Source organism: Harpegnathos saltator, unplaced genomic scaffold, assembly GCF_003227715.2.
Source record: "Harpegnathos saltator strain DR-91 unplaced genomic scaffold, Hsal_v8.6 scaffold14, whole genome shotgun sequence".
NCBI classification, from domain to species: Eukaryota; Metazoa; Arthropoda; class Insecta; order Hymenoptera; family Formicidae; genus Harpegnathos; species Harpegnathos saltator.
In genome coordinates this window covers 608,838-635,421 of record NW_020229917.1, presented here as the reverse complement: position 1 = coordinate 635,421, position 26,584 = coordinate 608,838, and the positions used below count along the sequence as shown (strand labels likewise).

General features: G+C 34.3%; 1 protein-coding gene across 1 annotated transcript; it reads right to left on the bottom strand.

Annotated features, from left to right (window-relative positions):
• Positions 1-14,945: 14,945 nt before the first annotated feature.
• On the bottom strand, positions 14,946-16,820 carry LOC112590740 (uncharacterized). Its single transcript, XM_025308156.1, has 2 exons — positions 16,649-16,820; positions 14,946-15,327 (listed from the first exon to the last, which is right to left on the bottom strand). The coding sequence occupies exons 1-2, from the start codon at positions 16,693-16,695 to the stop codon at positions 14,946-14,948; spliced, it is 429 nt and encodes a 142-aa protein (XP_025163941.1). The 5' UTR covers positions 16,696-16,820.
• Between the last annotated feature and the right edge of the window lie 9,764 nt (positions 16,821-26,584).

Sequence of the window (26,584 nt, the reverse complement as noted above, 5' to 3'; positions counted from 1 at the left end):
AAGAAATAATGAGTAACTACTGTGTAGTGTTGTTGCATTAGAAAGTTGAAAGTTATTTTCTGTCTGTAATTATTTAGTAAAGACCTTAATTACTTTATATGTAACTGTAACAATATTATATTTCATTTTAAATGCAACTGTAATAGAATTATATTTTTTAAGTAATAATAATAAATATAACCATCACTATTACTAATTCTGAAACAACTACTTGTTACCGCTCTGGTAATTTAAAGAGTAATGAATTATTATAGAAAATATTGAGTTGATACCGTTTTTATCAAGAAGATCCTGTTCTGACAGGATGATATCACTTATCTCATGCACATGTATTCACATGTAGATGTACTCATGTACATCTACATGTATTCACAAGTTAACCACAACAGTTTCAGTTATATTTATTACTATTTCCTAAGAAATATAATTCTGTTACTGTTACAGTTACATTTAAAGTGATTAATGTCTATAAATAATTACATACAAAAATTAACTTCTAACCTTATAACTAAATAGCAACGCAGTGGTTACTGTTTGTCAATTGAAAAACGTGCTATTACTATTACTAATTCCGCAAAAAGTACTTGTTAATTAACTACTCTGATAATTTAAAGAGTAATGAATTATAGAATTATAGAAAGTAATGAATTGGTACCATTTTTTCAAGTTTTGAAGTTCCTGTTCTTGGCAGATCAATATCGCTCATCTCATGTACATATATTCTATATATATTCACAAGTTAATCACAATAGTTTCAGTTGTATTTATTATTATTACCTAAGAAATATAAATTCTGTTACTGTTATAGTTGCAGTTAAATTACTAGAGTGGTGATAAATGGTCCTTGCAGAATTAGTAGTTGTAATAGCAAGTGTTTCAATAAACTGAAAGTACTGCATAATACTGTTATGTTAGGAAGTTGAAAGTTATTTTTTATCTGTAATTATTTAGTAAAGACATTAATGACTTTAAGTGCAACTTACAGAAACAAGTATATATTTCTTGGATAATAATTATTAATATATATTATTAATATAATTATTAATATAATTATTAATATAATTAGGCACACACAGAGAGAAAGAGAGAGAGGGAGAAAGAGAGAGAGAGAGAGAGAGAGAGAGAGAGAGAGAAGGGGCATTGAGGAAATAATGGAATATGTTTTAATAATAAAATTAAATTCATCATTAGCGAAATGTATGTATATTATTTTATTTACACTTTTTAATATATATATTTTTTAATATATATGTATATTTAAAACTGCAGATTATAATATAATAAGGTACATATGTATTGTTTGTACTCGCACATGCTTATTACTATCCATTCTTCATTTTATGCACATTCAATAAACAAAACAGAATCTTTAAAAACAATGCATAGAAAATAATATATAATTGCACATAATAGTACTACAAAACTTTTGGTATATTAATATACCATATAGATCGAAAAATCTAGGTGGATAAGTTTATATATATATAATCTAATGCGTATCAAAGAAATCAAACATAAGTATGAATCATACTGTTCTTAAAAAATGAAAACAAAATAAGGCTTTAATACAAGAACATAACCGAAGCATATAAAATAAAATAATTTTTTTTGAAACATATGAAATGAAAAAGTTTTCTTGAAATATTAATATCCAAGTATATAATTAGAAGTACATACATCTTCTTAGGCTTCATAAGCCGATATTTATATGAATCTATAAGTTATAAGACCGTCTTAACTTAAGGCAGGCTTAAATATAAAATCTGGCCATAGTATTCCTGAAATATATAAATGTTAAAATATACACATGCTTATGCATAACTCGAAGCACATATAAATTTATGAAAATGAGGCAACTTACATAAATTTCGCATATCTCTGTCTATTATGAATCCATGTTTTAATTTGATGTGATGTATGATTAATTAGAGCCTTATATTTTTTCCTTATGTTCTGAATCTCCTTTAAAGAAGGCAAAGTGCAGTTTTCTATATGTTTTGCGAATGCATCTAATACTGCTTCTTTCTCCCTTTCATTCCATCTCACTCTTTTTGTCTTTCCATACGAAGATGCTACAAAAGTAGAGTATTTTAAAAATAATGCAAAAATATATATAATAATCATAAATTATTAATGTGTTAAAATGATAAAAGATTAAAAAAAACTAATATTTGTGTAAATAAAACTAATTATTAAATTATATTAAATATCAAATATTGTCACTAAAAACAAAATAAGTATTCTGATACAAAATTTTATACAATTGTATTATTTTTGTGCGAAATATAGAATAATATAGACATTTCTTCGAAAAATACTAAATAATAAAAAAATACTAAAAGCTAGTAATAAAAAATTAAACATACGAACTTTATTTTCAATAAAACTTAATGAACAATATTTACTACAACGTTTTCGTTTAAGTTGTCGTTTTCTATTTATTATCTATTCTTCTGATGTATTACATGATTCTGTATCTAAAATTTAGAGCAATTACACACCATTTATCTTAGACATGAGTAAAAAATATAATATAATACATCAAAATATTTAATTGGAAATATTTAAAAAGTAAAAGGCTCGTATCTTTAAAAAACAATAATCTGCTATTTACCGCAAGTTAATATGAAATAATATTAGGTGCGCAACTAAGTTCCCGCTGTTTTTCAAGAGATGGCTCCAGTAGTAAGTGCTGGTCGACTGTGACATAACCAAAACGTCATGAACCAAGCTTAGACATATGGTAAACAAACCGCTTTGACACATTAGTGATTTTGTTTTTGCGTCATATACTTTTGGTTGTGAGAAAATGTCTTATTTTGTGCCAAATAATCGTCATTTGCGGGAAGTGTTGCTTTTCTTCTTTCATTCGAAGAAAACGGCGGCTCAAGCGCATCGAGAACTCCAAAAAGTTTACGGAGATGCTGCTCTAAGTGAAACAACGTGCCGTGATTGGTTCCGTCACTTCAAAGACGGTGATTTCGATGTTGACGACTGTTCGCGTGAAGGAAGGTCAAAAACCTTCGAAGACGCTGAATTGGAGGCATTGCTCGATGAGGATCCGTGCCAAACGCAAAAAGAGCTTGCTTCAGCATTAGGAGTTACCCGCCAAGCCATTTCCAAGCGATTGCATGCGTTGGGAATGATTCAAAAACAAGGAACTTGGATTCCTTATGATTTAAAGCCAAGAGACGTTGAGCGTCGTTTTTTCGCCTGTGAACAACTGCTCCAGCGGCAAAAAAGGAAAGGTTTTCTTCATCACATCGTTACGGATGATAAAAAATGGATTCATTACAGCAAACCAAAGAGAACAAAATCATGGGGACTGCCCGGTCATGCTTCTACGTTGTCGGCTCGGCCGAATATTCACGCTGCGAAGTTTTTGCTGTGTATTTGGTGGGACCAGGGCGGTGTTATTTATTATGAGCTGTTGAAACCGAACGAAACCATCACTGGGGAACGGTATCGAACTCAATTGATGCGATTGAGCCGAGCACTGCGCGAAAAGCGGCCACAATACGAGCAGAGGCACGAAAAAGTGATTCTACAGCATGACAACGCTCGGCCTCACGTTGCCAAACCCGTTAAAACCTACTTAGAAACGCTCAATGGGAAGTCCTACCCCACCCGCCATATTCCCCAGATATTGCGCCGTCCGATTATTACTTGTTCCGTTCGATGGCACATGGTCTGGCTAATCAGCAGTTCCGCTTATATGAAAATATCTCAAAATGGCTTGATTCGTGGATAGCCTCAAAAGACGAACACTTCTACCGTGACGGTATTCGAGAGGTTCTCTGCCAGAAAGATGGGAAAAAGTTGTCGCTAGCGATGGGCAATATTTTGAATGATTCATTTGTAACCATTTTTTTACAATAAAGTTGCATTTTCATCAAAAAAACAGCGAGAACTTAGTTGCGCACCTAATATATTTATAAGATAATTTTTCGTTATTCTATATTTCCAAACATAAAATGCAAAATATAATGCAGACTTTTACAATCTCACTCGATCTTTTGTTGAAATTATAAACTACTTTCGCTATATATTTTCGCTGAGAGATTTGATTAAATATTTAAATGTTCTGCATTTTATCATTTACAATCGCGGACTTAAAGGTCGTCTGTAATTTTTAAGATGAGTTTGTTTTCAACTCTTTCATCTTGTTCAATGGCAGTATTCTACAATGAGAAAACAAACTTTTCCATTTAACAAGACGGAGAATTCATAAACTTGTCATAAAAGATAACCCAGATAATCTTTCCAACATCGATTGTATATTACTATATATTTAGAAACGCAAAATAAAGGAAAATAATCACAATCACAGAAAAATAAAGAAAGAAAAAGCACAATATGAATATCTATACTTTTTCTTTTCTATCTTTCTGCTGGAATATTACTTTTTCAAAATAAATTGTAATTTCTGATTATGCACTTAAAGATAAATCGCTCGCCTCTACCGTATCATCTTTATCAATATACTTCGTTTCTGATTCGTCTTTTTCATATTCGCTCGATGAAAATATATCGCCATCATTTTTAGTTCCTTGGACTGCTTCTAAATATTGAGAAATTTTTAATATGTCTCTGGTAGGCAATGGTTGCCTATAATGTTCCTTATGAATCTTATCTGCATGTCCCATAAATGTGGCAAGATCAGACACATCAATTTCATTCAGATTCAATTGAATACAATAAGTAGACACATGTTTTCGTAATATCGTTCCACGCAAAGTATTGGAATTAACTGCATTACATTCTGTTGCAAATTTTCGTATTAAAGCATAAGTTCTAAGATACTTGTATCTGCGTTTCTCATTACTAGGTAATCCAAACAAGTACGGGTTTTTTTGGTACTCCCGCTTCTTTTCGAAACTTTAATATCAAAATAATACTTTCGAAAAGATTATGTGATAATAAAACTGGTACTGTACGCCCCAACTTTCCTCGAATGCAAAATCGAATATATTTTTCTGCTATTTTTTTATTTTGTATTGACAATGACTTGTAGATATCACTGTACATATTCTTATTCAATTTTTCATAATTTTGGAAATCTTCAATGAGCGTTCGTTCAATTTCGCCTGCTCGTCGTCTATTGAATACATGTGCTGCAATTAATGTTGTTTCTGATAATGTAAGCCAATTGTTATACGAAAAAGAATGTTTTAGTGGAGTATAAGCTTCGATTCTCTTTTGCTTCAAATGTATAATTCAAATGTATATTTGTATAAAGTCTTAATGTCACTCAATGTTGGGAGATCTGTCTTTTTGCGTCTCCTATGAGCTGATTGCGTTTCTACAACAGTTGTGTTTACACTCGTTGTTATATCAACAGTTAATAATTTTAAAAAATCTTTAACTAACTTCTTTTTTCTGTGTTCTCTTGTTTTATGTACTTTGTGATTAGAAGGTTTCCTACATGTTTTATAAGAGTTGATAAATTAGCAACTACTGCTGGAGCTCTATATATTTTCTCATCAGCATTATATCCTGCGACATTATTTATTGCGGAAACACAATCTTCGTAGATTTTGGGATGATAAAAAGATTTAAAGTCACTGATGTTATTATTGATTTTCCTTAGCGCCAATAAGAAACGGCCAAGAAGTCGCAATCTTGCACGTATCATTTCGTGTTGATGTTGAGCCTTGTATTTAATACATAGCTTATTTGCATATAAGATAATTATTTCATCATATCTTATGGCTCTCGTTACTTCGTCTCTCGCAATACAGGGAAAACCATATTTTTTAATATGTCGTTTGCTGATTGATATATCCTACATATAACTTTTCTTCCCATAACCATGTGTCATGGCCTTCGCGCCTGATGCACCAAGGCCGGTTAGGTTTCGGGTTCGTTCGTGGTCTTAGGGATTGGGATCCCGGGTTTCGCTGGTCCAGGCGAGATAGAAGTAGTCGGTCGTACAAAAGAAGGTGGTGATTTGTTCCTCCTTATACTTGCGCTTACGTACTAGCGTGGAATGACGGACCCGGATTTATACGTAATTAACGAGACGCTCAGTTCTCGGTTCAATCTTCTATCTGCTCTTATTTTTCGGCTCCAGTCTTATATATCTTGATGCCTTTGGTATGACTGACACAATAACCTACTTTCGTGATCTCAGTCAGCAGAGTTGCAAGTTCATGTATTACACGTACTTTATGATGTCAGCACTCTAACCGAATTGTGTAAGGCGTGCTTACTAACTAACTGCAGCGTAAGGTGGAATAATAAGGACGCGGTTACAACACATGATTCCTTTATGCTTTTTAAAATCTTTCTTAAGACATTCTCGAACATGATGACGTGTCGAGTTTTTCGAAAAAAATCCTTTACATTTTATGCAAACAATAAAATCTTTAGCTGTCTTTCTCGAGTTTTCTTTAGGACGTCTGCATATAATAAGATGTCCTTCGTTTACTTCTGCGTTTATATTATATTTAAAGTTACCATTTTTTCTTATATCTATTATTTTTTTTCGTTCCGGACTTTTTTTAGGCAAAACAGACAATTTTTTTACTTCTGGCTCATCTTTATGTACGGTTTCTAAATGACGCACTAATTATGATTGCAATTTCATACAAAAAAGTACAGTAGTTTCGTTTATACTTAACGTTCGACTTATCAACATCCATATTTTCGTCATTACATGCAGGAATAATTTGCGACACATCAACACTTGAAATTGAGGATGTAGTAATATTTATATTCGAATTGTGTTTCTGCAGAGGAGGATCATTATTAGATGAACTCTTCTCATCTTCTGAAGGTAAATATTCAGAATCCTCATTGTTTTCTTTATCACTATTAGTATCTGTCATGAAATAAATCAAATTAAATTATAGAAATATTTTCATCATTGAACAAAATGTTTTTGTTACAACAATGAGAACACTAAGTTGTAAAATAATAGGTATAACTAATATTTTGACACTCACAGTAATGCTTTGAAAATATATTATTTTGTTTACAATTTATCCTACATGGAGCGAAATTTATAGTAAACATTAATAAAGATTTTTTATAACCAAGGAATATTTTGTGATATAATTTATATTTTTAATTATATATACTATTTATGTTTTACAGGGAAAATATAGTAACTTGTTCCATAATGCAGGAAGCATATATGTAAAGTATAATATAGTATCTTAATACATTTCCATTGGAAACATTGTATTTTTTACTAAAGACATAGAAGAAATCACGATGTGAGTTTTGTAAAGAAACATATATACAGGGTGTCCTATTTTAAAGGACCCACTCAAATATCTCAGAAACACTGCGTTCAATTGAAAAATGTTTCAGACAAAAGTTGTTTGGCTTGAAGGAGGACATAAGAAAGTGATAGCATTTTGCTTATAGATGGCACCACTTCCGAGATATTTACTGACCATCAATTTTCGTAAATGGAAATCCCAATTTTGTATATCATCTTTTCCTAAATTAACATGAACAACTTTTATCTGAAACATTTTTTTATTTGCTTAATATTTTATGAGATATTTAAGGAAAACTTGGTAACTTGTTCAACATTTAACTTACGATATCTCGTTAACTATCCGTCGAAAGAAAAAATAGTATTAGACTTTTTTACTTTATTTACTATCAAGAATATATTTCTATAATAGTGCCCTAACGTTTGTTAACTTATCGACTTTTGGAAATTTCGAAATTATTAAATTAACAGAAATCAGGGCGGTATTGTAACAATATATTCTTGAGACTTAATGAAGCAAGAAATTCTCGTACCACTTTCTCTTCTGACAAACAGTTTGCGAGATATCGTAAATGAAATATTCATAAAGTTATCAAGTTTTCCTTAAATATCTCAAAAAATATTAAGCAATTGAAAAAATGTTTCAGATAAACGTTGTTCAAATTAATTGGTAAAAAAAGATTATATAATAAAAAATTGTGATTTCCATTTAAGAACATTGATGATCAGTGAATATATCGAAAGTTGTGCCATCTATAAGCAAAATACTATCGCTGTCTTAAATCCCCCTTTAAGCCAAACAACTTTTGTCTGAAATATTTTTCGATTTAACGCAGTGTTTCTGAGATATTTGAGTGTGTCCTTTAAAATAGGACACCCTGAATGTTCTTTGATGGATATATTATGGATATATTATTAACATGAATATCAGGTATGTCGGTAATTACTTTCCGGTTTTTGTAACAGATGTCACTAGCCATAAGTATGCAATGTTATGATTTGATACATGTTATTTTATTCTATTGACATTAACCTCAAAACTACACAAGTTACGTTCCGCCAAAATAATAGCATTATAGATTAATAATTTTTTGAAAATGTCGAGTTTTATGCCTGAGAACGTGCATTTGCGGCACGCATTACTTTTCTTGTTTAATCAAAAGAAAAAAGCCGTTGAAAGTCATCGTTTGCTGGTAGAGACTTACGGTGAGCATGCTCCAACCATAAGAACATGTGAAACGTGGTTTCGACAATTCAAAAGTGGTGATTTCAACGTTCAAGACAAAAAACGTCCTGGTAGGTCGAAAACGTTTGAAGATGCGGAATTGCAGGAGTTATTGGATGAAGACCCAACACAAACTCAAAAACAATTGGCAGAAAAGTTGAATGTGAGCCGAGTAGCAATTTGTGAACGATTACAAGCGATGGGAAAGATCCAAAAGATGGGAAGATGGGTGCCACATGAATCGAATGACAGGCAATTGGAAAATCGATAAATCGTCAGTGAAATGCTGCTTCAAAGGTATGAAAGGAAGTAATTTCTGCATCGAATAGTAACGGGTGATGAAAAATGGATTTATTTCGAAAATCCCAAGCGAAAAGAATCATGGTTATCACCTGGCGAAGGCGGTCCATCGACTGCAAGGCCAAATCGCTTTGGTCGCAAGATGCTCTGTGTCTGGTGGAACCAGGTTGGTGTCGTATATTATGAACTGTTGAAACCTGGAGAAACAGTTAATACTGATCGCTACCAACAACAAATGATCAATTTGAACTGTGCATTGATCGAAAAACGTCCACAATACGCTCAAAGACATAATAAGGTGATTTTGCAGCATGACAATGCGCCGTCTCATACAGCAAAACCAGTCAAAGAAGTGTTGAAATCACTTGGATGGGAAGTTTTATCGCACCCGCCGTACTCTCCAGACCTGGCTCCATCCGACTACCACCTTTTCGCATCGATGGGGCACACGCTTGCAGAGCAGTACTTCACTGATTTCGAAGAAGTTAAAAAATGGCTCGCTGAATGGTTTAGCTCAAAGGAGAAACAGTTCTTTTGGTATGGCATCCATAAATTGCCTAGGAGATGGGCAAAATGTATAGAATCAAATGGCCAATACTTTGAATAAATATATTTTAACTATCCATTGTAAATAACGTGTTTTCTTTAGCGAAAAAACCGGAAAAGAATTACCGACACACCTGGTATATTACAAGATATAGTAATTTACATTGTAACGAGGAGTTTTTTTACCTCCGTTACTATCGTGTGACGGCGACCACCGATCGTCACACGAACGCGAGAAATCATCGCCAAGCGCCCGGCAACACCTATGCCGCGGCAACCCGCCAGACCGCCGGAAAAAGCCGAATTCTGCGAAGCGGTCGGGGAAGATCGGTCCCCCCAGAAAGGGGTAATTCGCGAAGATCGCATGCGCGACTTTCCGGGAAATCGGGGGAAACTAATCCCCCGATTATCGGCCACCGATTGTCGAGAGGAATTTAGGATATAAAACCCGCTCTCGACGAGAAATCGAGGAAGACCGTGAGAGACAGTCAGTCAGTCAGAACAGTTACCAAGGAGAGTTCCGGCGAGAATCGTGAAGAGAAGTCGATGAGAAGGCAAGGCATCCGCCGGTGAATAAAGCTTCCACACCGTACCGAACCACCGGGAAATTTTACAAGACCCGGCAGCAGAGCCTCGTCGGCCGACCAGGTATCGCGACTTTACCGTACTTGTCCGTCTGTGTCGGCAGCAGTTAGCCACCGGCACAGAATATCTCTAAGTATCCGTTCGCGAATTTACCGTATTCGTCCGTCTGTGCCGGCAGCAGTTAGCCACCGGTACAGAATATTTCTAAGTCTCTGTTCGCGAATTTACCATATTCGTCCGTCTGTGTCGACAGCAGTTAGCCACCGACACAGAATATTTCTAAGTATCTGTTTCCGAACGAACGGCAGCAGTTAGCCGCCGTTCCGCGATTTCTAAGTGTACGTCCGTCTGTGTCGGCGGCCGTTGGCCACCGACATCGAATAGTTTCTAAGTTCCTGTGCGCGGATACCAGTGCTCTTCCGTCTGTGTCGGCAGCAGTTAGCCACCGACATAGAATAATTTCTAAGTTCTGTTCGTGAATATAAGTGCTCGTCCGTCTGTGTCGGCAGCAGTTAGCCACCGACACGGAAGATTTCTAAGTATCTGTTCGCGGATTTATACGTACTCGTCCGCCGACGTTAGGCAGCAGTTAGCCGCCGCGCCGAATTAGACTAAGTTTCTGTTTCCGAAAGAACGGCAGCAGTTAGCCACCGTTCCGCGATTTCTAGGTGCTCGTCCGTCTGTGTCGGCAGCAGTTAGCCACCGGCACAGAATATTTCTAAGTATCTGTTCGCGAATTTACCGTATTCGTCCGTCTGTGTCAGCAGCAGTTAGCCACCGGCACAGAATATTTCTAAGTCTCTGTTCGCGGATTTATACGTACTCGTCCGTCTGTGTCGGCAGCAGTTAGCCACCGGCACAGAATATTTCTAAGTATCTGTTCGCGGATTTATATGTGCTCGTCCGTCTGTGTCGGCAGCAGTTAGCCATCGGCGCAGAATATTTCTAAGTATCTGTTTCCGACCAAACGGCAGCAGTTCGCCGCCGTTCCGCGATTCATAAGTGCTCATCCGTCTGCGTCGGTAGCAATTAGGCACCGACGTAGATTAATTCCTAAATTCCTGTGCGCGAGGATAAGTGTTTGTTCGTCTGTGTCGGCAGCGTTGGTCACCGACGTAGAATATTTCCGAAACATCGGTTCGCGGAATTATCAGTGCTTGTCCGACTTTGTGACCGTGGTATGCTGCCCGGAATATACCACCTCCCGCTTATCCAAAAAACAGCTGGCGTAAGTCGGCCTCAACAGGACTCGTGGCCGAGGACGTCGGACCGCCAAGAGGCCGCGGAACATCCCCTCTGATCCCGCGGATAGGGGACCACCCTTGCGGCTACGCAGGAATCACGGGCACCAAGGAACGGACATCGCCGATGCCACACCGGGCCAGCGAGCCGCCCACATACACTTATATATATATATATTATATAGCATCGAACGTCTTTTAAATAAACGGGGCGCCTTGCGGGACGCACCCAACTTGTTAACACAGAAACGCTGAACACACATTTCTTCCGAGAAGCTACCTTGAATTAGCCCTTCACCCGAATAACGCACCTAAGCGGCGGCGAGCGAGGCGTCGCGGAAGCGGCGAGCCGGGCGCGACGGTGGGGCGACCGATCGCACCGAACCCCGCGGGCGTTACCGTTACAACATAATGACATTGTATTAAATATAATATACATATATATAATTTAAAATGCGCTTAATATGTATTTTTCTTATGAAACGTAATAATTTTGTGGAATAGCACATTGTAATTTTCTTAATGTAACAGAAATCGTGAAATCGATGTCGATTTGATATCGTTTCGACATCGATCGACGAATCTTTTCGTTGAGTAGTTCTGCAAATCAAGAAAATTACAATATCCTATAAGAAAAATTCACATTCAATAAAATTACCATGTCCTATTGAAAAAATACACATTCCACACATTTTAAATCATACACATATGTATATTGTATTTAATTCAGTGTCATCATGTAAATTACTATGTCTGTATTCATATCTGTCAAAACATTTTTACATGTTTCTTTATAAATCTCACATTGTTATTTCTTTTATATTTTTAGTAAAAGATAAGTTTAGTAATAATATTTAGTAATAAATAATATTTAGTAATAAATAAAATTTAGTAATAAATAATATTTTCGATTACCCGAGGTGTCGGGAAGGGAATGCCGACGTAGTTCCTTCGACTCCTCCACTCCAGCCCGGCTGGTACGCACCTCGGTGAGGTTTTAACCGGTAAAAGTCCGGCATAACCCCCTAAGGGGCGGGGGTATCATGAGGACTTCTCCACCGTTAACAAAAAAAAGTATTTTCAATTAGCTTACTATTATATAACTTACTATTATAAAAATTACTGTTGCTTAGAAGGATAAACGGACTGTCTATCCTTTTATTAGAAAACATTAGAACTTAATATTAGGAAACATAGTAAAATTGGAAATAATTTTTTATGAGAAAGAATTATAATGTCCTCTCCGTATAGTATTTATTATTTAAATGATTTTTGTACATACCAATAGAGCTGTATGTTAATCTCCTAGTACAGCCCTCTATATTGCTTGTCTCTAAATCATCATTCAGAATACCTGCAAGTAGACGAAACGTAGTAAAAATGGGACAAAAACATTTTTTATTAATTTAGTAGAGCATAATTATGATATACAAATTGCGCAAGCGCAGTGACAATTAAATATATTATATTATTTAAATATATTATAATATTTAAAATACTCTCTTTTGTGAGCCCCAGCCGACGTAGCGCCTTCCGATGCGCGCGCGCCTTCACGGTATTACTCCGCGTCCTATGGGCGAGGAAGAAGGAGGAATATGGCGACTGCCCTCAAAGCATCAACATAGTGTGCGAGTCTTGGAGATCAAATATATATATTTCTCAACCATTCGACAAAGTAGCAGTTATTGAAACAAGTTTACAACACTTTCTCTCTCTCGTTATTAATACATGAAGTACATACTAGACACTATTTCTTCCACTTGTGTATTAGTAATTTTTTGGTTATTGTTTTCATTTGTACTATAAGAAGATTTATTTGCTATATCCAACAGCAAATCGTCGTTGCATAGTAAATCTATATCATTCTCTGGAAACAAGTAAACGTTTAATCATAACGTAAGTTCCCAGACAACATATATTTTTAAATATGTTATGTTATCGGGGTTTTAACTAATGCCGTTATTTTGAAATATAATATTTAATAAAATATTGAAGTGAAAAAATGTTTTTAAACAGCAAAAGTATAAATTACAAATACTTGCCAGATATACTAAAACCGGTGTTTTCCCCATGAATACGATCTAACTCATTTGTATCATTTTTATTCTGCCTATTATCTTTCAAAACGAATATTTCTTGGTTAATATCTAGCGTAAAAAAAATAGTATTTTTAGAAATATAATGAAGCAAACACGCATTTAAAAATGATTAGTGGTTATTTACAGATAAAATTTACAGATAAAAATAATTAGCAATAATTTACGAATAAATACCATAGAGTATAGGAATATCAATGTTTCCTTGAAAATTGCAGTCTTTTTTGTATATATCAGTATCATAACATTTTTTAGCGTCATTTAAGCCTTTCGTTGTGTTAATATCTAATGTAAAAATCAAAACAGAATTAAATCATCATTTTAAAATTATAACAAAATTATACTTTATAATAATTAACATTATTACATAAATAAACTTACCACAAAGTGTATGAGTATCGGCGTTACTAGTCTTACAGTTACTATTTGTATCAATTAATTCTTCCACTGTGTTCATATCTAAAGTGCAAGCAAAAATATAATTAAGTTATGATTTTACAGTTATGACAAAACCATACTTCATAATAATTAGCATACCATACAGAACAAATATCTCTGAGGTGTATTTTGGACATTTGTTCTGTATGGGATGATTGTAAAACTTACCATAGAATATAAGAATATTGATGTTTCCTCGGGAATTACAGTCTTTTTCGTGCATATTATAACATTCATTAACTTTATTTAAGTCTTTTACTGTGTTAATATATAATGCAAAATAAAAAATAAAATTAAGTCGTCATTTTCAAATTATAACAAAATCATACATCGTAATAATTAACATTGTTATAGAAATACATTTACCACAAGATGTAAGAGTATCGATGTTACTTTGAGAATCAAAGTCTCTTTCTTCTTCGTTTCTATTAGTTTGACAGTTTTCATTTTCGCCATTTTTTTTTCTTGTTGTGTACGTATCTAAAATACACAGAAAAATGGAATTAAGTTGTGATTTTATAATTAATAATAAAATCTTATATTGTAATAATTAGCGTTATTATAAAACTTACCAGAGTGTACAAGAATATTGGTATTCCCTTGGGAATTACAGTCTTTTTCGTATATATTATAACATCCATTAACTTTATTTAAGTCTTTCTAACTGTGTTAAGGGGTAACATCAGTGTAGAGACCTGTTTTCAAGGGTCATTTTTGGGAATTTTTTTAGAGAACAGGGAATATTAAGGTAAAAAGCAGATTACATAGGCTTATTGTACACATCTTAAGGTATATCCCTGAATTTTGTGGAACGTTTTTATTAAAAAATGGCGGTCATACTACAGATTAAAGCCAGGTGGGTTTTTTTCGCCACGCTCCACTGCGCGACAAATAGAAGATGTAAATCATAACCTAGAATAAAAAACGAAAGTTTTTTTCAAAGTTTAGCTCAAAAGCTAAAGAAAAGCGTAGGGGTTTTTTGAAAAATTAATTTTTGTAGAAATGGCACGCATTTGAAAATTATGTAGTAATTTTCACGAAAAAATTTGGCCGATAATTGTTTATAAAAAAAGAAATAATCAATATTTCGAAAAATCCCTACGCTTTTCTTTAGATAATCTATTTTTAAAGATGCTGTTAAAATCTGAAATTATTCTACCAAAAATTGTAAAAGTTATTTGTCGCGCAAGATTGAAAAATGTAGTTTCGAGAAAACTCTTTAAAGTTTTAGAACGCTATAGTTCTCATATAAATTAAAAAAATTGAGTTTGTGTATGATCTTACCATTAGTCAGCTATTCCAGAACCATAAAGTTGACCCTCTATGTTGCTATTTTCTTCTTCTCCTTGTTTTCTGGCCGCCGTTAAGGATTGGCGCGCCTCTTTCGCTTTATCAGTGAGCGAGCGCTCGGAGTATTGAATTCGCTTCGCATCGGCTTCGAGGCAGAAGTTGTAGCAATTATTGCCAATTGTTATTTCCATGGTGTCCATTATTCTTAAAACTGCCTGCAGTCCATCGTTAAAAATACTAACAGCAATATCTGCACTCAAGTCCAATATTTTTTTGCCGCTTGATCTTGTTTTCGGAGCGATAGACCAAACTATTGAATTGAAACTTTCATTGCTATTTTGAGTGTATCCTCCTGTGCAACGCTTAAGCAAATCATCTCTACTTATCTTTGTAGATAGGTTGAATCGCTTCAAAAACTTCGAGGTTCATTGGCGGTGGATGTTTATAATCATCTAAGGTTCTTTCAGCATAAGCTACTTGCCACGTACACCACGAATCTTCTCCCGGCGGGCATTTTTCATGTTGAGGCTTCTCGTCTGTTGACAATTTATGAAATAAAGTTGCCCAAATATCATTTTTCATACCTTCTATTGAGTTAGGATTGCGTCGAATTGCCAAACCATAATATTTACTTAAATCGTAAATAAGTTTACCAGTCAATTTACCCTTTCCACTTAGGCCTTTTTTTGATTTTTTAACGTTACGCAATCGAGTTCCCATGCGTTTTTGCACTTGATCGATGCATTCTTTTTTCTGCGCAACAGTATTTTCATAAGGCTGAGCATCTATAAATCCTTTAAAAGTTTTACTGTCACCGTCGCCGATGTAAGAAATGTATTTCATATTATACAAACTAAGGGAACGTTTAAACATCTCGATTACTGAATCTATTTCCATTTTTCCTGCAGAGCCTTCATGGTTTGACTGGCAAACTGTCTTATGCGTTTCAAGCCATTCCGCATACTCTTCGGTATCTTTTTTCTTTTCCCAAGTTCCACAAATTTTGCAGTACTTAGATTTGACGATGATGTCGACAACTTTTCCTGTATGCCAGCCAATTAAAGAAACTAAGCCGAAAAGCGACGTGAATCCTCGTTTCCTCCAAGATCCATCGCCAGATACAGTCAGTTCATTATAATCTCGTCCTTCTGCAGAAGTCATTTCCTTCTCTTCTTTCACTGCTCTCTCCATACTAATCTGACACACCGAGCGAGCGGCGACCGAAATTATATCCACAGCAGCTGTATAAACGGTTTGAAATATCGGCCGAGGCAGATCCACGAAGGCACAGAACTTGATTAATCCATTCATACCGATTCCTAATAAACGCGTTGCTAGTACTATTCGTCTATTCAGTTCGTACGCATTTCTAATAAATGGACTGTTCGGAACACTACTAATATTGTCACACATTTCGCATGTAACATTTATTTTTAAGCCCAAGCCGCGCATTGAAGTATGACTAAAAGTCACTCTAGAATGGCACTTATGACACACTACAACATTCGAGATAGCAGTAAAAACGGCAACAAAATTAATGAAGCAGTAGCCAAATGATTGATTAACATTAATGTCACTTTCACTCACAGTCTTCAATTTCTTGGCAGACGTGCTCACTCCTTCAACTTCTCTCTCCGCTTCATAACGATTTTTCGGTCGATGTTTTCCCATACCTCTTCGATGAGAATGCCAACTAGACTCTCTGGTACCTTTTCTTTCAGAATACACAACATTTTTGTCACTCATGGTTGAAATTTCGGCAAATATTCACTTAGAAGAGAGGAATTTCTAACCGTAACGTCTTTTCAACTCTACAGGTAGCGTCCTTCTAACGGTCGTACTGTTGCTAGGTTAACATATACGTAGTCAAAAATACTTCTAATACCATCTATGTATATACTAGCAAAGCTTAAAAATGAATAGTCTGAGACAGATATATACCTAAGACCAGTAAACGCTTTGAAGCGTCGAGCGCACGCTAAGCGCGCAACGGGCGGGTTTTAGGTTTGGTCGCTATATGTCGGTAAAAAAAAATTTTTCGGCCAAAAGCCTTGGGGATATTATTTTTGAAGGTCAAAACTATCGTTTAAGCAAAAAAAATCGATTTTTTCAAAATTCTACTGACGTTACCCCTTAATATCTAATGTAAAATAAAAAGTAAAATTAAATCGTCATTTTCAAATTATAACAAAATCATACATCGTAATAATTAACATTATTATAGAAATACATTTACCACAAGATTTAAGAGTATCGATGTTACTTTGAGAATCAAAGTCTCTCTCCTGTTCGTTTCTATTAGTTTGATAGTTTTCATTTTCGTTATTTCCTTCTCTTGTGTACATATCTAAAATACAAAGAAAAATGGAATTAAGTTGTGATTTTATAATTAATAATAAAATCTTACATTGTAATAATTAGCGTTATTATAAAAATTACCAGAATGGTAATGGTACACAAAAATACACAAGAGTATTGGTATTTCCTTGCGAATTACAGCCTTTTTCGTATATATTATAACATCCATTAGCTTTATTTAAGTCTTTCGCTGTCTTAATATCTAATGTAAAATAAAAAGTAAAATTAAATCGTCATTTTCAAATTATAACAAAATCATATATCGTAATAATTAACATTGTTATAGAAATACCTTTATCACAAGATGTAGGAGTATCGATGTTACTTTGAGAATCAAAGTCTCTCTCTTGTTCGTTTCTATTAGTTTGACAGTTTTAATTTTCGTCATTTCCTTCTCTTGTTGTGTACATATCTAAAATACAAAGAAAAATGGAATTAAGTCGTGATTTTATAATCAATAATAAAATCTTATATTGTAATAATTAGTTATTATAAAAATTATCAGAGTACAAGAATATTGGTATTTCGTTGGGAATTACAGTCTTTTTCGTATATATTATAACATCCATTAACTTTATTTAAGTTTTTTGCTGTGTTAATATCTAATGTAAAATAAAAAGTAAAATTAAATCGCCATTTTCAAATTATAGCAAAATCATATATCGTAATAATTAACATTGTTATAAAAATATATTTACCACAAGATGTAGGAGTATCGGTGTTACTAGTTTTACGGTTACTATTTGTGTCAATTATTCCTTCCACTGTGTTCTTATCTACAATGCAAGCAAAAATAAAATTAAGTTATGTTTTTACAGTTGTAATAAAACCATATTTTATAATAATTAGCATATCATACAGAACAAATATCCCTGAGTTATATTTTGGACATTTGTTCTGTATAGGATGATTGTAAAACTAGAGAATACAAAAATATCGGTATTTTCTTGGAAATTTTCTTTTTCGTCTTATTCGTACATATAACATCCATTAATTTTATTTAAGTCTTTCGCTATGTTAATATTTAATGTGAGTAAAAGTAGAATTAAATCGTCATTTAAAAATTATAACACAATTATATTTCATAATAATTAGCATCATTACACAAATACACTTACCACAAGATATAGAAATATCAGTGTCTCACTGACAATCACAATTTTGCCCATTCTTATTAGTCTTATAGTTACTATTTGTGTCAATTACTTCTTTCGGTGTATTCATATCTAAAGTACAAACAAAACAGAGTTATGGTTTTAATAAATATTTAATAAATATTTAATAATTATAATAAAACGATATTTCATATTAATTTGCATGATTATGTACAGACATACCACAAGATAGAGAATTCATTGTTTACTTTATAATCATATTCTTCTTTGTGTGTAGTTTTACTTTGCATCTTATATTTTCTATTCTCATACTTTTTGAAATTTAATCTCTTTGATAATATATACAGTTTATGTTCTTCTATATCTGGTAATATTTCTTGTAATACTTTTTTATTATCTGCAACAATGTGTATAAAATCAATATGTTCTGTTTAATATATTGTTTTTCACTTTCACATATAATTATACGTTAACTAGAATCAGATTTATAATATTTTGTATTTACTGTTTACCATTATATTATATAATTTCTTATATATTCCAATATGTTAGTACTATTTGTAGTACTAACATATTGGAATATATAAGAAATTATATAATATTATTAGGAAATTAATGAATTATGTAATCAATACCTTATATATTAGGAGCGCAAAAAAGTTCTGAGCTTTTTTTTGCAAAATTCAAAATTTATTTAAAAACAAACAAAACTATATTAATCAATGAAATATTCCCCGTTTGCATCGATGACCTTTTGCCATCTTTCGTGCAGCTTGCGAATTCCCTGATGGTAGAAGCTCACCGGCTTCGAGGTGATAAAGTCATCAATGCATTTTCGTATCTCTTCAAGTGTCACAAAATGTGTATCAGCCAAGAAATGCTGCAGAGACTGGAATAGGTAGTAATCGGAAGGCGCCATGTCTGGGCTATACGCCGCGTGCGGGAGAAGTTCCCAGCCTAACGCAAAGATATGGTCCTGAGTCACTTTCGCAACATGTGGTCGGGCATTGTCATGAAGCAGTATCACTTTACGACGTCCTTTGCCAATAAATGGCCTCTTTTCTTCAAACGCATCGCTCAAATTGCTCAATTGTTGCTGATAGCGATCTGCCGTTACTGTTTCATCCGGCTGTAACAACTCGTAATACAATACACCTTTCCAATTCCACCATATGCAAAGCAAAACCTTCTTGGCGTGGGTATTGGTCTTTGGCGTCGATGTCGAAGGTTGACCAGGGTCAACCCATGATTTTTTACGCTTCGGATTATCATAAAGTATCCACTTTTCATCACCTGTAATGATTTGGTGCAGAAAATCCTTTTTTTGGAACCTTGAAAGCAAAGTGAGTGCCGTGTCACGCCGTCGATTTTTGTTGTCTTCGGACAGTGCATGCGGAACCCATCTGCCTTCCTTTTGAACTTTTCCCATTGTATGTAAACGTGTGGAAATGGCTTGTCGCGTAACGCCAAGTTGCTCTGCAAGCTCCTTTTCAGTTTGTGTAGAGTTTATATCCAACAATGCTTGCAGTTCGTCCGTTTCAATCTTTTGAGGGCGTCCAGCACGCGGTTCATCTTCAAGACTGAAATCTCCTTGGAGAAATTTTTGATACCACCTTTAACACGTAGCATAACTTACAACGTTCTCTCCATATGCAACACAGATCATTTCAGTGACTTCAGCAGCATTTTTCTTCAGATGAAACACGAAGTGGATGGAAAATCAAATATGCCCTTTTGTTATTGCTATCGTGAACACTGCTGATTTTAAGGTTATGTGCATCAAACGCCAAATCGCACGATGTTTCGAAAGACCAAATGTCACTGCTTTGAAACCGTAAGAGGGCGGGAAAATTAATGCAATTTAAATTGTGGTTTCAGTAGTATGAAATCTAGGGCTCAGAACTTTTTTGCGCTCCTAATATAAATATAAAAGTAAATATACTGGCTAGGTATTTAATATTAAATATATTTGTCTACATTAAAGTTTTCTTAGCTGCATATGAAAATCATATATAATTTTATGTTAGCTAGAGTATAAAATAACTGAACAGCAAAGGATAAGTCTTGCTAGGATTCTCAACAAAATTATATGTATTAGCTATGAACTTTTGTAGCACTGGTATAATTTTCTGCGTAATATATATCTGAAGATATCTCAGGATATAGATTAAGGATTAAGCTATTTATACACCAATATCACAAAAGATATTTTACGGCTATGTACAACTGTCGAATATATTGATGGGATTTACGGGATTACTTATTTTTTCTTCAAGCTAACGTAATATGCCGTATGACCTATACCTCACATAGGAAATATAACTTTGATTGACATGAACATATTTAACATAAGATCGAAATATGCAATTTGGTATTAATTTTATCAATAAATATTTACATTAAGGTGTACAGATATTAGTAATAGCTTCAAATAAATAAAAAAGTATAACTTACCGTTTTTTGCTATAATGGTGGCTGGATACCAACGATTGTCACTGTATTTTGCTTTTTGAATTCCTTGTTTAACACTAATATTGCACGACTGACATATATAGAGTATATTATCTTCAAATGTTATCAAAGCGAACATATTGCAAATCACGAAGAAAATAATACTTATTACGTGATTGAGTAGAATTAAACGAAATGGATAAAAAATGAAACAAAAATATAGACAATTGAATAGTGCTAATCATACTTCATCTAGACTGCGTTCAAAAATACTCTTGGGTGAGTGAAGGGAGAAATAGGCTGCGTTCCGATACTCATTGCCGGTACTGAAGATATATAGTTTATATAGACTATATAGAAGATATATAGTAGATATACAGTTTGTGTAAGTCACTTATACTATAGATTTTCAGTGCTGGCAATGAGTATCGGAACGCAGCCACAGTGGAGATTAATGGTCTGTTCTTTTTAGCTGCACTACTGAACTGGTGCAATAAGTTAAAGTGAGAAAAAATATAGTTATAATTATATAAAAATATAGTTGTCTCATTCTAACTTATTGCACTAGTTCCGCAGTGCAGCTAAAAAGAACAAACCAATAGTAAGGTGATATTCTTCTTCTTCTTTTTCTCATGTGGCACTGGCATAAATGCCAGTGGCTAATCCTTACGACCAACGCCGTCCCGTTTTAACGGCTCCAAACCGTTGTATAAAAACGAGCCTTGTCGTTATATTATGCGTATTAAAAATGATATTCTACTAAGATTTTTCTTTAAGGATGACAGATATTCGTCAAAAAATACATAAAGCAGTTTTTGACATAAAAAACGAATCCATATTCTCTGAAATAGCCAAATTTCTTAGAACTATACACCAATCTATATAGAACATTAAAACGCATTTACAACGGGAAAATGGCGTGTGAAAATTATATCAACCAGATTTCTTCATTTCCCTCCTCAGGACAGAAATGAAGAACTTTGATTTGTTGATCCTCTTATGCGTTGTGTATTATATGTTATGCAAAAATCTGTGCTCTGACCCTTAAGCGTGGTCTACAATGGCCGTAAGTAGTAAGAAGAAAGCGCGAACAGTAAGAAATGGACCAACCACAGTTGATTTTTTTGTCATAATCGACTGTGATTAGGTTATTTCTTACCGCTTACGCTTACTTCTTACTGCTTACTGCCATTGTAGACCACGCTTTAAGGTCATTCTACAATACGTGTCATAAGTTGTAAGAACTGACCAATTATAGCCGATTATTTTTGTAATAATCGACTGTGATTCATCAATTCTTATGGCTTACAACTTACGACACGTATTGTAGAATCAACTTTAAAAAGCCGCGCAACCATACTCGAGAAATGAGCGAATTCAGCCGTTGTAAATCATCGTCATCAACATCGAATGCATTCCCCAACACGTTCCTTGCAGCGACTTGAGCACGTTAATGTTTGTCTTGCACTTGTTTCTGACATATTTTGCATGCGCTATCCAACTCATTTTGAGCAAATGGAAAGAGAAACTAGTTTGGAAAAAATTGTAAAAAATAAAATAAAAAAAAATTATAAAAGTAAAACTTGTACAACTTTAAACTTAAGTGAAACAAATAAAAGCATTTTAATAAATTTTGTACTGAATGTTTTGCATTAGAAAGATATTAAGAAATTTATAAGTTTTACATTAAGGGTAAATATTAATCATATTAATATATATTTCTGTTTTTTTTAGCTTTGCAATCTGTTGCGGATTCGCCGAGAATCAGCAACGCTGCGCGTGATGTTTACACGATCATGATCGCTGTGTCGCCGCTGACGTCAGCGTACACGTGCGAGGCGACTCTCCGACATTCTAATGTCTCGTGCGATACTCGCTGCGCTCGGCGTGATTGTTCGGTCTCCCGATACGTGAAAACACTTATTCCAAACAAAACTTGTAATTGTCGCGAGGCTGAACCAATCAGTGAGCACCAACTAATTCAATCAGATTTCTTTTTGTTCTAATCGAGAATCCGTTCGAAGTATCATTTTTGTATCGAGATTTTTCAACCGCCGGAACTCACTCCGAATTTTCTCGTTGTCCCGGACGGACACTCCGATTTCTCTCGTCCCGGACGGACTCTCAGTTCGTGCTCGCTGTCCTGAACGGACTCTCGATTAATCGTTCTTTTTCTTATTGTTTTTTTTTGTTTCGCGAATTGTGTCTAAATCTTAAAACTTTGTAACGTCCTACGCCGATTATCGGTTCCGATAGCCGGGCACGCCGATCATCCGCCGCTCACGAAAATCGCTGACGTCGCGAGATCAACTGCTCGATGCTCCGAAGCACTTCTCCCGGCGCTCCGATTAATTGTAACTCGGCTAAATACATTTATTTAAAAGCATTTCGCCGCAGCGACCGAGATTCATTTCGATTCCTTTTTTGTTGGAGCAACCCGATCCGTTAAATACTCTACCGCGCTTCTTGCGAAGCGGTCCCGGCACGCGTTCGCTTCCTTTTCCGCGCGAACACAATCATTATTTGTCATTATAGAAGACGTAAGAGAAGATATTAAATTTATAAGAGGAGAAATAAGAGAAATAAGAATATCTAATAATAAAAGCGCAGTTCAATCTATAGAAGGAGGACCAGCAGCAAACATTTTTATGTTAAAAAGAAAATATGAACTAATATTTCCCATATCAAACGAGGAAGATCTCAAAATATTGGATTATAAGTTAAAAGACGAAGCAGAATTTTGCACAGATTTTGTACGTTTAATATATTTTTTAATATTTCTGTTTAATCTTCCATGGATAACATGAAATCTGTTTAATTCCAGCTGTCATATATTTATATATATTTATATATATTTAATATTTTGTAAAATAATCTTTAGTTACCGTATACAGCTGATTTTGAAATTCAAACTTAACTCTATACGGCGACTAAAGATTTAAATCAAAGTAAAAAGTTATAAACAATGAGAAGCCTGGGGTTTAACAAACTTAATGTTATGCATCGAAAATTAATTGACATATTCACAATTAATATATATATATATATACTTTTATTTTGTACTTTTTATTTTAAATAAGTATCTATTTTAATTAAATACTATATATTTTTGTTTCTTTTTGCTAATAGGCTGCGTTGCACAGCGTTCACATGGATATCTACAGTCTGATGAAGAATTTAACTAATATATTTAAAATATTGATAACCCGAGAAATTTTAAGAAATTATACGGCAACAAAAAAAATGATTGGAAAAATGGTGTTTAAAGAGGTGCATAAAAACTTATACAAATCTTTATATAGTAAGAATAATTTTTATAGTTAAATGTAATTTCATAAAATAATACTTATTTTTAATATGGTGAAATAATATCTTCTATTTTCATTACAGATTTTTTTAGTAAAATATACAGTTTTAAAAAGGAGACACTTACAGATATTATTTTTTCAAAAAGCCTGAGAATAGTTATTTGCGGAGCAAAAGATTGGGAAGGTCACCGAAAAGATAGAAAATCCAATGCAAAAAATTGATTTATATTTTTTTTCCTATGTTCGTAACCTAACATTTATTGCATTATTATCTTTAACATGTGTATTATGTTTATATCTTATATATAATTTATGATACTTTATATACATATACAAACGTATGTATAATATATTAAAATATAATATATATATATAGAGTATAATAATTTATGTGTATATATGAAATATATTCACATATTGATCTTTTCTTTTTCGAAGAATTTTTAGAAGTGCTGTACACTGCTGCAACAAGGTAGAATGAGACATTTTTTTTCATTTATCTTTATTGTATCAGTGCACATTATTTCAGAAAATTCCTCCAAAAAGAACAGATACACAGGATATTTGACAATAAAGAGTTTTTGCAATAATGTTCAGATAACGTGAACGTTAAGTGCGTTCCAGTACTCGCTCTCAACATTAAAAGTGTTTGCGATACTGAAAGTGCATACTGGAACGCACTTTATGTTCATGTTAACTGCAATCACGTTATTGCAAAAACTCTAATAATTTTAACAGTGATAATTTTAATAATCTAATAATTTTAACACCATTCTAAAAAAAAACAAATCTTAATCATTTTACAATCACGCAAAATTTCGAGTTATTTATTGAAAATAGCCACGTTCGCTGGCTTTTTTAAATAAATAATTCAGAAGTACTAAATTCAGGATAGCATATTTTGCAGTGCGTGCGACGAAGTACAAACAAACAACGTGTATGTGTGTTCTAAAAATATAATATAATATAATATAATATAAAATATAGCGCTTGGTGTTATAGTTCGTGACGGATAGAACACGCGTACACGATTGTTCATGTGCGCGCACTACAGCTATGTTACCAGTATGCTATGTTACCTGAATCTGATACTTCCGTGCTTAGCTAGGTAATATATTATAGTAAAGCAGTGCTGGAGAAAATCTGCACATTTCGGCCAAGTTTCAAGCGGTGACACACACCGTCCCCTTCCACCTCTTCGCGCTCAGTGGCCGAGACGACAATCGCAGTCCGATCAGGTTTGTCGCTATATATGTAGGAAATTAGCAAGAGCGCACCTTCGTGTCATATTATCATTAAAATTTTTTCCTCGTTCAATAATCACTTTAAAATATACATGTTTATGTGTTTCATATACATATATAACATAAACATATATATTTTAAAATGATTATTAAACGAGGAAAAATTTTAATGATAATATGACACGAGGGTGCGCTCCAGCTGATTTCTTATACAGCGACGGATCTGAGCGGACCGCGATCGTAGCTTCAGCCGCTGAGCGCGGAGCGGTGGAAGGGGAATGATGAGTGTCACCGCTTGAAACTTGGCCGAAATGTGCAGATTTTCTCCAGCACTGTAGTAAAGTATAACAAGATAGGGCCTAATTAGGCATGCCAATATAGATCCTAATTAGGCGTGTCACGATAGGGCCTAGTCAGATTTATTGATTTGGCACTACGATGTTGAAGTGTTACATACTGTGCAGGGCCCAGATGGGCTTGCCTTTATAAGGCCTAATTAGGCGTGCCAAAATAGAGCCTAGTTAAGCGTACATACCTAGAGCCTAGTTAGGTATGCCACGATAGGGCCTAGTTAGGCGTATCACGATAGGGCCTAGTCAGATTTTACTGATTTGGCACTGCGATGTTGAAGCGTTACATTCTGTGCAGGGTCCAGATGGGCTTGCCTTTACAGTGCCTAGACAGAAGTGGGGAAAAACTGGCTAGGCCCTTTTCAGGCCCGTTTTTACATTTCTACCTGGGCGTTTGAAGTCGCCGCTGCCGCTACATCGGTATCGTGACGCTCGATCAATTCAAATATACGTCATTTCTCGCACGTATTGATCGTTGGCTCTAGCGAACATGTTTATGTCGAAACATCGAGAACGTTTGAGTTCTGAGTCCGTTCAAAGAGTCCGTGTCTCTCACGAGATCGTCTAACAGGTCGAATAGTTCGCGAGCCGCCCCGAAAGAGCTAATTGACGGTTGCGATGATGTCTCGATTGACAATCCGTACGTTGGGATGAAACTCTGTGCAAATACAATTGAATACAGCGCGTCGCGCGGTCTGCTTCGCAGAAATCGAAAGAACGCGTCGCGCCACTCGTTCGGCACTCGATGCGAAAGACGTATAGATTGCGCGAACGCTTCACCGTCCATTGTTGTAGTATTGTTGCTCATG